This window comes from Cetorhinus maximus, chromosome 3 (assembly GCF_964194155.1).
Source record: "Cetorhinus maximus chromosome 3, sCetMax3.hap1.1, whole genome shotgun sequence".
In the NCBI taxonomy this organism is placed as follows: domain Eukaryota; kingdom Metazoa; phylum Chordata; class Chondrichthyes; order Lamniformes; family Cetorhinidae; genus Cetorhinus; species Cetorhinus maximus.
The window spans coordinates 196,319,683-196,333,373 of NC_135881.1; the positions used below are offsets into that span (position 1 = coordinate 196,319,683).

The 13,691-nt window shown below is 42.6% G+C and overlaps 1 protein-coding gene across 1 annotated transcript in view; it reads right to left on the reverse strand.

Annotated features, from left to right (window-relative positions):
* LOC144679166 (uncharacterized) overlaps positions 1-5,020 on the reverse strand; it is a 31,573-nt gene extending 26,553 nt beyond the window's left edge. The window contains 2 exon segments of the mRNA XM_078539550.1: positions 2,369-3,541; positions 4,863-5,020. Of these exon segments, the coding sequence (XP_078395676.1) occupies positions 2,369-3,539 (1,171 nt within the window). The 5' untranslated portion in view covers positions 3,540-3,541; positions 4,863-5,020.
* Between the last annotated feature and the right edge of the window lie 8,671 nt (positions 5,021-13,691).

The window sequence follows — 13,691 nt, forward strand, 5'->3', positions numbered from 1 at the left end:
CCCATCTCTAGTTGCCATGAAAAGAGCTAAACAGTTGGACGCAGCTTCAGAGGTCAGTTAAAAGTCAAGTACATTGATCTGGAGTCAGATGTAAGTCAGACAGGATAGGAATTGCAGATTTCTCTCCCTCACTAACAGAGATTACTTAACCAGTTGGATTTTTACAACAATCTGAAAACATCATGATCACTTTTATTGATGTCAGCTTTTTTATTTCCAAATTTTTAAAGCTGAATTCAAATTCTCAAACTGAAATGGCGGGATTTGCACTCCATTCAGCAAGTAATTAGGAAAGCTAATAGAATGTTATCATTTATTGCGAGGGGAATTGAATACAAAAATAGAGAGGTTATGCTTCAGTTGTACAGGGCACTAGTGAGACCACATTTGGAGTACTGTGTACAGTATTGGTCACCTTATTTAAGGAAGGATGTAAATGTGTTGGAATCAGTTCAGAGAAGGTTTACCACTCTAATACCTGGAATGAGTGGCTTGTCTTATGAGGAAAGGTTGGACAGACTAGGTTTGTATCCGCTAGAGTTGAGAGTAAGAGGCGACTTGATTGAAACATATAAGATCCTGAGGGGTCTTGACAGGGTGGATGTGGAGAGGAAGTTTCCTCTTGTGAGCTAATCTAGAACTAGGGGTCACTGTTTGAAAATAAGCGGTCACCTATTTAAAACAGGGATGAGGCGAAATTTTTTTCTGAGGGTCGTGAGTCTTTGGAACTCTCTTCCTGAAAAAGTGGTGGAAGCAGAGTCTTTGAATAATTTTAAGGCAGAGGCGGATAGATTCTTGGTAAGCAAGGGGGTGATAGGTTATCGGGGGGTAGGTGGGATGCAGATTTCAGGTTACTATCAGATCAGCCATGATCTTATTAAATGGAGGAGCAGGCTCAAGGGGCTTAATGGCCTACTCCTGCTCCTTGTTCATATGTTCACTGGATTATTAGTCTAAATTCCTGAATTACATGTCCAGTAAAATAATCACTACTTGAAATTGTAGTTTGGCCATCTTACTGTGAATTATGATTGCTTTCAAACTAGAAATAAGTATTCTTATGCCACTAAAAACCAGCAGAAGCCCACTGAGTCCCACAATTACCTGGATTATATTTCTTTCTACTGTGCTTCCTGCAAGACTCCATTCCCACTTTCTCCCCCACTGTGTCAGAACACCTTGGTTAGTGCAGTGGTCTGAATCCTCGGGGCCACCTTTCCACCAGACTATCTGCCACCCCCTCCTATTGTCTTCTGTTTACATCAGTCCTGAGAATGGACTATTTCTATTGGGGGTGTGTGCGTGTATGCGTGTGTGTATGCGTGTGTGTGTGTGTGCGCGCGTGTGTGTGTGTGTGTGTGTGTGTGTGTGTGTGTGTGTTCCTTTTCTCCAGCTCCACCTCCCCCATGTGCTGTTCCTTTTTAAAAGCCGTTCATCAATACTATTTTCCAGTGTTCATAAAGGTCCAAACCAGAAGCATTAACATTAATTTATCTGTTCTCTCCACAGGTGTTGGCTTACCTGCTGAGAGTTTCCAGCCTCTGCAGTACTTTGCATCAGCAATTAGACATGCAGATGCAGCTCATAGTAGGCTGTGTGTGCTATGACTTCTTTTACTGCTTTCCTAAAGAACGTAATGATGTATGTGATTAGCCTCACCACAATCATCATCCCTTATCACATCACCCCCTGACAATGCGCCAGGATGTACTGGGGTATCATCCTATGGCTGTTCTCTGGGTATGTTGTCATATGCCTAAACTTCACTTGGGGATCTAGATAATGCGTTGAGCGGCTAGATGGAGGGAACGAGAGGGGTACAAAAATCACAGTTAAGCCTAAGCCTGCGCATTTCCCAACAGAGGGTACGAGAAAATGATCAGCAGAGGAAACTCTGGGTGATTTTGCTCTTCTCGTTCACAGGGTTGCTCAGGTGAATTGCAGCTACCCTTTACTACTACAGCTGAGATAACTGGACTCAGCGCAGGCTAGGGATCAAACCAGGGAGCACCTGACCTTTAAAGCTCAGTGTTGTATCTTAAAATCCGTTCACCCACTGAATCAAAAACTGCCCAAAAAGGTGATTAAGAGATTCAAGCACTGACGATTTACAGAGCACCTGAATCACACTGGCTTACTGAAACACTGAAGAAATATTCTCTAAGTGCTATTACTAACAAAATTGTAAACTCAGTCTTTTGGAACACATTTTAGCACAACTTCATCAGAAATGGTGAACAAAGGAAATTTACTATGTCAATATATGAAACCTAAATGGAGACAAACTCTAAATAAAAAGAAACAGACCAGATAGCTCTTGCCAAGTTTCTAAGGGTGGTGGGGTGGGGAGTGGAATGAATAAACCTACCGGTAAAATCACACTCTGTACACTTAAAAGCATTCTCATAATGGCTGGCAGAATGTAAATCTCTCACGTTCTCAGAAGAATAGAAAGATGGGCACTTTGAGCAGTAAAAGAGATCTGGCTTCTGCTGGTGGGTGACTTCATGCAGTTTCCAAGCTTTCTGTTTTGTGAAAACTTTCTTGCAGAATGAGCAACTGTAGGTCGACCTTTTGGTATTGTGGCTCTTGAGGTGCTGTTCCATCAGATTCCACTCCGTCATGCAGGAGCTGCAGTACATACATTTAAAACCTGTATCCCTATCGTGACAGTTCAAATGAAGGTGATAAATGTCTTTTGACTTCAAGTTTAGTTTGCACATCTTGCAAATATAACGTTCATTTTTTGAGCCAGTTTGAGAGTTTTCAGCATTGTTGGAACGTTGGTTTTCACTCCGCTTTTTCTTACTGAGCTGCCTTTGCTTCTTAAGAATTACGTGATCATCGTTGGCTTCCAAGTTCACTGTATGCGTTTTATTGTTATTGGATATCCGACAGAGGCCTAGTGACATAAGGTGCTCTGACTGAGCTTCCTCATCATCTTCAGGCACAGCTGTCCCAACTGGAGATGGCTGAGGCCCTGACGCCACAGAATGGGGTCCATCTAATTGAAAAGGTGTAGACTCCACTTCAAACAGTGTGCTGACCTCACATGCATCAGCAGCATGAAGATTATCATTGTGTCCTCCAAGTCCCATTTCACAGGACACTGGGCTAATGTTGTGAAGCATCCTGTACATAGGAAGAAGAAATGACATCCTCTCTAGATTGTCCACAATAATGTCCTCAGCCACCTTACTTTCAGTGTCCATGTCTACATCGGTGCTGTACGAGGAGTCATGCTCTGTGTGACATGTGCCAGTCAACTTCTTAGAAGGTTGATCATTGGCCTTGGGTTTGTGAAGGTCTTCAATGTGGGAGTTCATTTTAATCTTCAGGCTGCAGGTGAATGCACAGATTTTACATCTGTAAACTTCGACAAGGAATATCTCCACAAAGTTTTTAAAATGATGCTCAATGTCCTCCATATTGCTTATGCATAAACTTGATGTAGTAGTCTCTTCTGACAAATGTAAAGTCACTGGTGGAATGTTCTGGAACACAAATTTAGCTTCATTCATCTTCTTTAAAATAATCATATCTGCAAATACAGATCACAGATTGAAATGGCAAACTGCAAAATCCATTATGTTAACTACTGGTCTAATTTTCACTGCTGGGTAACTCCTTATTCAAAGTTTATGATGTAGCAAATTGAAGAATATAGCTCTTAACATACAATTCATGAAGAAAAATAATGTTCTGTGCAATATCTTTTAATACTAAAGGCCAAGGAACAATTAACTTTGCATTTTTAGATTGTGAGGTGTGATATTAGATATGGCGATAGCCAAATTGAGGTTATTGAATAGGTCAAAATAACAAAGCAACCAAAGGCTGAAATTCCCAGTGTCATAACTTTAGTAAAAATGTTGGCATTATTGCAGGGTGAGATTTCCAATTCTTATTCACTTGACTTTATCCCTACAATGAAATGGGCACAATTTCCACACCTTCATCCTACACTCACTTAACTAGTATCTGGTGCATGGCATAATGTTGTGCACTTTCTTGGATTACTAAAAGTAGATTACACAAGTTGCTGTTGTGTATGTAATTTGTTCATCATCATAAGGACAAGCACCCATCTTAATTCTGATCTAATACTATGCAAATGAAGACAGCGGCAGATTCCTCTTTCCATGCTAATACCACAACCTGGGACCCAATACTGCCAGAGCCAGTTTTCTCCCAAATACTGCCAGACCTTTGCTACCACACAAGATCCACTACGAATTAATAAGATTCACAGTTCCATTTGTAACTTCACCACAACTCTCAGTACAATCCCATCCATTTCGCCCGTGGCCAAGGACACAGAATATGTACTATTTATAATGTAATTTTAACAATGGCTGCTCCAGGGAACAAAACATAACTGGGGGAAAAAAAAAAGAAACAATATACTTCAGCCATGGAGCCACCTTAGTTGAATCATTTCTCAAGCCAGGCATTCTGCTCTCCCTCTGAAAATCCTAACTCCACTCCCGGTTGTAACATGCACCCACATGAACATGTGAACATAAAGCAGGACTTTGTTAAAAAAGAGACCAGTCTGCACCACCTGGTCTGATGGTTGTCTGAAAAATGTTCCATGACCTTTACTGAAAAAGGCTGGCCTCCTAAAGCCAACACGTTTTAAAACACAAACACTCTGCACTAGGGCTGAGCTGACAGTCACACATGACATGGATACAGGTGTTAATAGTGTACCCCCAGCAGCAAAAAAAACCCCCCAGGAAAACTATCAGTAACCATGGCAACAGGAAATATTAACCCTCACATACTGTCAATCCAGTGGATGGATAAAGTGGCACAATATAATGAGACAAGCAATTTTAAATTCTTGCTGATAAACTTACTAACAAACCGACAGGATTAACAGACCTCGGCCAGGCGGGAGGTTTTTCCTGAAGTAATCCTCACAAAATGGGAACTGCCCAGCTTGGCTCTCGCTGTGATTAGGCCTAAGAGCAGCGACATCTCCGACTCGCTTCCGGGACAGGAAGCTGCAGGCGACCCGGGTCGGTGCATGCGCACTGAGAGGAGCGGGGCGGGCGGGGGGGTGCGGGAGTTGTAGTCCTATGACGTCAGCAATCCGAAGACTGGGAACTAGTCCCAGAATTCCCAGAATTCAACCAGAGGCTTGTGACGTCATGCACCTGGCCCCTGCTTCCCCACCCCCCCCACCAGCCATGCAGCTTGTGTTCGAGGGGACCTTGTCTCTGTTTTGAACAAAAATCTGGTTGATAATATTTTAGCGCTCATACTACTGCTGCTGCTGTGTATTTGCTTTAATGAGATCGTGAAATATAAATCACAAAATCACACAGTGCAGAAGAGGCCCTTCGGCCCATCGAGTCTGCACCGACACATGAGAAACACCTGACCTACCTACCTAATCCCATTTACCAGCACTTGGCCCATAGCCTTGAATGTTATAACGTGCCAAGTGCTCATCCAGGTACTTTTTAAAAGATGTGAGGCAACCCGCCTCCACCACCCTCCCAGGCAGTGCATTCCAGACCGTCACCACCCTCTGGGTAAAAAAGTTTTTCCTCACATCCCCCCTAAACCTCCTGCCGCTCACCTTGAACTTATGTCCCCTCGTGACTGACCCTTTAACTAAGGGGAACAGCTGCTCCCTATCCACCCTGTCCATGCCCCTCATAATCTTGTACACCTCGATCAGGTCACCCCTCAGTCTTCTCTGCTCCAACGAAAACAACCCGAGTCTATCCAACCTCTCTTCATAACTTAAATGTTTCATCCCAGGCAACATCCTGGTGAACCTCCTCTGCATCCCCTCCAGTACAATCACATCCTTCCTATAATGTGGCGACCAGAACTGCACACAGTACTCCAGCTGTGGCCTCACCAAGGTTCTATACAACTCCAACATGACCTCCCTACTTTTGTAATCTACGCCGCGATTGATAAATGCAAGACCTTCTTTCTTTAAAAGAACAAAGCACCCCTAGATTATCCCTAGCATAAAACCCATTACATCTTTACCTCTCTTCAGTTCCAAAGAAGAATCATATTGGACTTGAAACTTTAACTCTGTTTCTGTCTCCACAGATGCTGCCAGACCAGCTGAGTTTTTCCAACACTTTTGTTTTTAATTCTAGATTTATCCAGTCCGTTCAGGAGCGAAATTTCTGCACACAGAGTGGGTTAGAAGTTTGGAAATCTCTTCTGCTAATAGTAGTTGAACAGAAGTAGGCCATTTGGCCCATCGAACCTGTTCCGCCATTCAATAAGACTCATGGCTGATCTGCGATCGAACTCCATATACCCACCATTCCCCCATATCCCCTTATACTTCTGGTTAATGAAAATCTATCAATCTCAGATTTAAAAATAACAATTGATCTGGCATCAACTGCCTTTTGTGGAAACCTCTACCCCACACATAAGTTTTTCCTAAATCACTCCTGAGCAGTTTGGAGAAATCTAAGAATGCTTTGTTTCTTTAAACAAAGAAAGACTTGCATTCACATAGCACCTTTCGCAACCTCAGGGTATGCTTTAGGGATGTAGGAAATGTGACTGAGAATTTTTGCACAGCAAGCTTCCACAAGCAGCAAATACAGATATTTATAGACCGGATAATCTGTTTTAGTGATGTTGGATCAGGGATAAATATTGGCCAGGACACCAAGGATAACTGCCCTGCTCTTCTTTGAATAGTGCCGTGGGATCTTTTATATCCTCTTAAGAGGGTAGATAGTACCTCTGTTTAATGTCTCATCTGAAAGATGACAACTCCAACAATACAACACACCCTCAGTGCCAGATTGGAGTATCAGCCTAAATATTTGTGGTCAAGTTTCTGGAGTGGGCTTCTGAACCCAGAACATTCTGACTTGGAGTCAAGAGTGCTACCAACTGAGCCACAACTGACACTTTAGGTTGTTGATTTCAAGATGTGTTGGATTTAATTTAAAAGAATGGTTTTGTCCATCGTCAGTCGGGCATGTTACTAGTGTTCTAGCTGATTATTAATTTTATAAGATTAAGCAATTACTTTTACATAGGTCTGTAACTTTGCAGAAAGTACTTTTCTACAACATGCTATCCCTAATTTTACAACAGTTTAGTCCGGTATGGTTTTAGGTGAAAGTTAGAAGAACGAAAAAGTAATTCTGCCTGCACCAAGCAATACCTGTCAATTGTACGTGCCATTTACATTACTCCAGTGCCTATATTACAATTTTGTATTTAAGAACTTGTTAAAAGCTCCAATCAATTCTTAATGTGCCTACATTTGCCGACTACTACATTTGCCGACTACTACAAACTAGGATGATCTCAGGCTCTGTGTTGAATAGCTGATTCAGTTGGCTTCAGCCAGCCTCTTCTCCTGTAGTATAAATTGTTGTGATTGTTTGCAATTTGGCATTCTTGCGTTTGTCCTGATGAGTGCAAGACAAAAAGCTTCGACAACATATCTCTTTTTTCAGCAATATACAGTTAATTCTTTCGCAAAACAAAGGGATATTGCTAAGATATGGGAATAGGCTATAAAGAGGTGTGAGGCTGTAACATTCACATGTTAGAGAATTAACTTACGTTTATATGGAAACTTCCATTGTTCTAATCTAAGGAGAAATAGCAGTGATATTAGTTGAGGGATAAATATTGGCCAGGAAACCAGAAGAACTTCCCTATTTTCCATTCACCAGAGGACAGGGGAGACTCATCTGACAGACTGCATTTCTGACAGTGTAGCACTCCCTCACAGAGTTGTCAGTCAGCCTGGATAGGATGCTCAAGTCCAGTACTGGGACTTTAACCCACAGCTTTTTGACTCGATGGTGAAAGTGCTACCACTGAGCCAAGACTGTCATCTTAGCTAGTGGGTGAGGTTATATAAGAATTCAAGATTAGACAGGACATGGAGTAAAGAAAAATGTGATCAGGGCTATTTGCTCACATGGAGATCAGTGGTGTAGTGGGCAAAGGTGGGGCTGTTCTCCTTGGAGGAGAGAAGGTTGAGAGATTTGTTAGATGTATTTAAAATCATGAAGGATCTGGATAGCATAAATGAAGAGAAACTGTTCCCATTGGCAGAAGTTCAAGAACACTAAGGCGATTAACAAAAGAACCAGAGATGAGATGAGGAACAACCTCTTCATGCAACAAGTGCTTTGGATCTGGAATGCACTGGCTGATTGTATGGTGGAGACATTTATATAGAAACTTCCATTGTTCTAATCTAAGGAGAAATAGCAGTGATATTAATTGAGGGATAAATATTGGCCAGGAAACCAGAAGAACTTCCCTATTCAACTGTGGTTTTCAAAAGGGAGCTGGATAATCATCTGAAGAGAAAAGGTTTTATTAGGCTACAGGGAAAAGGTTGAGTGGGAGTAGCTGTTGCAGACACTTGACACAAAGACAATGTGCTGAATGGTCTCCTTTTGTGTTGTAACCATTCTACAATTCTAGTATAGATACATTCAAGGAACTTGATAAACACATGGGGAAGAAAGAAGCTGAAGGTTACCCTGATAGTGTGATCAAGAAGGGTGGGAGGAGGCTTGTGTGGAACATAAACACCAACATAGATGAGGTGGGCCAAATGGCTGTAAATTACATGTAAAGCTGCCAGCTGGGAATACAAACAGTATATCATGTCTCACATCCTCAGGCCATAACAGCCAAAGAATTAATGTGAATCACTCTCTCTCACCACACTCTCTCTCCCTGCCAATCTCTCTCTCCACCCCACCCCCACCACTCTCTCCCCTGGCACACTCTCTCTCCCTCACGCTCTGTCTCCCTCCATCCCCTCACTCTCTTTCACTCACACAGTCTTCAGCCACTCACTTACTCAGACGCCAGTGGGCTCCACTGCTCCAGCTGCCTCACCTGGGCCCCGCCGCTCTAATTGCCTCACCTCAACCCCACCACTCCGCCTGCCTCGCCTCGGCCCAGCACCGCCGTTCTGGCTGCCTTGCCTCGGCCCAGCACTGCCACTCCAGCTGCCTCGCCTAGGCCCTGTCACTCCGGCTGCCAGCCTAGGCCCTGCCTCCCCGGCTGCCTCGCCTGGCCCTGCACCGCCACTCCATGCCTTGCCTGGGGCCCCCCCACCGCCGGTCCGGCTGCCTCGCGCTCTGGGTCCTAAAACTTAGCTTCAATGCTTACCTTCCCACTCTTTGCTGCTCTTCCGATCATAGGCTGGTTTCTCTCTGATTTGCTGCCAATAGGCTCACTATTGAGCCTATCGGCAGCAAATGCAGGAAGGAACCAGCCTGTGATTGGATCTGAGCAGCTTTACAGTATTTTTCAAATACCTGTCACTTGAATGTCCAGGTTTGGCGGGTTGCATTGAGTTGACAAGACTGTTTGAAATTGAAGGTGTCGGAGCAGTGCTCCGGTGTGCTCCGGCAGCACTACACCACTGATGGAGATGTACAGTTTGAGCCAATTGGCCTATTTCCATGTTATAACTTCCATTTTTTTTATCATGGGGTATGGCAAGGCTAGCATTTGTTGCCCATCCCTAATTGCCCCTGAGAAAATGGGAGTGAGCTGCCTTCTTAAACTACTGCGGTCCATATGGTGAAGGTACACTCACAGTGCTGTTAAGAAGGGAATTCCAGGTTTTTGACCTAGTGACAGTGAAGCAATGCCAATATAGTTCCAAGTCAGGAAGGCTTGTGACTTGGGGGAGAAGTTGCAGGCGGTGGTGTTCCCAAGCGTCTGCTGCCCTTATCCTTCTAGGGAGTAGAGGTCAGGTGTGTCATTGAATAAATAGTTAATTCAGAGATGTACACTCCTCAATGGCACAAATGAGTAGCCTTACATAGACAAGGAAGTCTGTGCAGTGTTAAGTGAAACCAGCGGAGGATAACAATAGAGTTGCTGCAATTTGATGTCAGTGCCTCTGGATTAAAAATTGGCCAGGGCTTTTCCTTCTGATTACTATTCAATGATCCAAGCCAAGTAGGAACAAAGGCTTATGAAGAACATTGGTGCAGAAATCAAAATCATTTAAATTAGATGGGGAGGAGAGAGCAAGAAGACAGCCAAATACCAGAAAAGAACATAAAAACATAAGAAATAGGAACAGGAGTAGACCATTCGGCCACTCGAGCCTGCTCCACCATTCAATAAGATCATGGCTGATCTTCTTGTGTTTCGATTTCCACGTTCCCTTCTAACCCCAATAACCTTTGATTCCCTTGCGTAACAATAATCGATCTACCGCTACCTTAAAAATATTCAGTGACCCCCGCCTCCACCACCTTCTGAGGCAGAGAATTCCAAAGTTGCGCAACCCTCTGAGAGAAAAAAATTCTTCTCATCTCTGATTAGGCGACCCCTAATTTTAAAACAGTGTCCCCTAGTTCTGGACTCAACCACAAGAGGAAACATCCTATCCAAGTCCACCTTGTCAAGATCATTCAGGATCTTTTATACTTCAATCAAATCACCCCTCACTCTTCTAAACTCCAGTGGAAACAAGTCCAGTCTGTCCAACCTTTCCTCACAAGACAATCCACTCATTCTAGGTAATAATCTAGTAAACCTCCTTTGAACTGCCTCCAATACATTTACATCTGTCCTTAAATAAGGAAACCAAAACTGCACACATAATTTGAGGTGCGGTCTCATCAATATCCTGCATAACTGAAACATAACATCCTTACTTTTACGGTCAATCCCACTTGCAATAAAGGATAGCATTCCATTAGCCTTCTTAATTACATGCTGTAACTGCATACTAACTTTTTGTGACTCATGTACTAGAACACCTAGATCCCTCTGCACCTCAGAATTATGCAGCTGTTCTCCATTTAAGTAATATTCTGCTTTTTTGTTCTTCCTGCCAAAGTGAACAGCTTCACATTTTCCCACATTAAACTCCAGTTGCCAGATCTTTGCCCACTCACTTAACCTATCTATATCCGTCTGCAACTTCCTCATGTTCTCTTCACAACATACTTTCCTTCCTATCTTTGTGTCTTCTGCAAATTTAGCTACCATTTCTTCACTCCCCTCACCTAAGTCATTGATGTGAATCATAAAAAGCTGAGGCCCCAGTACAGGCCCCTTTGGGACTCCACTCGTCACATCCTGCCAATCTGAAAAAGACTCATTTATGCATACTCTTTGCTTTCTGCCAGCCAGCCAATCTTCTATCCATGCTAATATGTTACCCCCTACACCATGCTCTTTTACTTTCCGTAATAATCTTTGATGTGGCACCTTATCAACTGCTTTCTGGAAATCCAAATACAATACGTCTACAGGTTCCCCTTTATCCACTACGCAGGTTACTCCTTCAAAAAACTCCAATAAATTGGTTAAACATGATTTTCCTTTCACAAAACCATGCTGACTCTTCCTGATTGCCTTGAGCTCTTCTAAGTGCCCAGCTATAACCTCCTTAATGATCGATTCTAATAACTTCCTCATGACAGACGTCAAGCTAAAAGACAAATTGCAACATAGCAGATAGTCAACAGGTGGGTATAGACAATGATAGTGCCAAGTTAGTGCCAACTGAGCTACTGGTTCGTGATATTTAATAGCTTCACATGGCTTAGATCATTGCCTTCCTCTAATTACAGGATCAGATCTCAGATAATCTAAGCATTCCTGAAATGTGCCTGCTGTTCCAAAATTTCTGTTCCTGCAGGAAGTGCAAATCAATGTTCACAATTCACTTTTAAGTGAGTGAGCCACAGTGCTTTAATGTTAGGATCCCACCCCACTACCCATCACCCACCACCCTCCTCCCCCTTCCAGCCTCCGATATCTTTCCATCCTGCCCTCCTCTCACCAGCTGTGGCCCAGTGCCTCAAGCTTTCCCGCACACCAGCCAATTAGGAGCCTGAGGGAAAAAAACGTTTAAATATGCTTAGAATTGGCAAGAATTTGGGTTATCTGTATTCCCAGGTTTCCCAGCTTCTATGATCCCCACCTCCCCAGAAATATTTGGCTCATTTTCAATTTAATGTCAAAGTAGTAATTTGTAGTACCTATCTAATTGGAAAGTAAAAATTTGGTTTCCCCAGTTAGGAAATGAAGAAGTTAATGAGGGCAATTGTAGACTGAGAGATTCCAAAGATATACGTGTCACAAATGGTAACTTGGAGCATTGCATTGAATAAGTTAAATATGAAATCCATCCCTAACTTATTGAATGTTATGACTTCAACACCTGGTCTCTAAGGAAGCTCAGAGCATCCACTCAAAGCTGTTGTTTTTGTCAGCAATTCTATTGACATCCTCAGTGTCAATTAAACAATTAAACTCAGGGCAGAGACAGCCATCTTTCCTGATCCTACCAGCTCACAAGCCTGCACTTATATACCTCAGCCAGAAATAAAGTATTGAACTGCAGCTTTAAAACAACTGCACACTGGAAAAGGTTGTGAACACATGGTTGCTTTTCAATTGTCCCAATTATATGTGAATTCTGTATGTTAAACCATATTGCAGAACAAACCTCTTGAAGTTGTTGTTTTCATGTGGCATATCTATACTTTTATTATGGTTCATAAAGGGCCTCAGTGTAATGTGGAATTTGACAGTGTTGTTGATTTTACATTGATAAAGTTCAATTATGGAAAGGAACACTGCTAAATTGGTGTGTTGTTTAAACATTAAAGCAGTTTAACTTGTGTTAGCTTGAATATTGTGAAATCCTCTCAAAGGACTATAAATGTTACTCAACGAAAATCCAATAGGGAATTGAATAAAATGGCAAAATCCAATTGAAATCATCATGTAATAACCAGCAAAGCAGAGACCTGCTTTTCCCCTCTCTAGTCTATGAACAAATCTTGCAACCTTCCTGCTGTTGTCACAAGGAGAACAACTGAGTCTGCGTTTCTGCAAACTTTCTTTCCTTTCTCCCTGCTCTTCTGAAGACATTGACTTTTTCCTGGGCAGTGTTTCTTTTGTATCACTATTTAACACAGCTATTATTACCATGTTAACCTAAACAGTGTTGGCAAATTGCTCAACAGCTAAACCCGACTCTGCACACATTCATACTTCCAACTGAAAGCCTCGGTCCCTAGTTGAGAGGCACTAAGACAATTGCTGAGGATGGAATCCAGAGCATTCCTACCTATAGCTCAGCTGCTTACTCCTTTAATGAGCTGAGCCACTGGGGGAAACTGAGGCAACCAGGTAGGTCAACACAACTGAAGAATCTGAAATAAAAACAGAAAATGCTGGAGATGCATGGCAAGCGTGTTGACATTTGTAATCTGCAAGTGGATTATGTGCAAATGAGCAACGTTCTACATGGCTCAATATCAGACTACGTGGTGAGTGTAAAGAATAAGATGTTTGTCAATGTTGGGTTGCATTTATCATGCACTCCAAGCCAACCAAATGTTTCATAGTCCCTCTGTACAGTCTGCACAGTTAATGAGTTACTTGCTCCTCTGAGACCAGAACTGGATGCAGTGGCCTGACCAGAGCATAGCAGAATTTGATTATGGCTTCCTCTAACTGGTCTGCTACCATTTAAACTACATGTTACATCATTATGATGTATATCATTATGCAGGAGCAGAGGGCCCTGGGTGTATATGTGCATAAGTCATTGAAGGTGGTAGGACAGGTTGAGAGAGCGGCTAATAAAGCATACAGTATCCGTGGCTTTATTAATAGAGGTATTGAGTACAAGAGCAAGGAGATTATGTTGAACTTGTATAAGA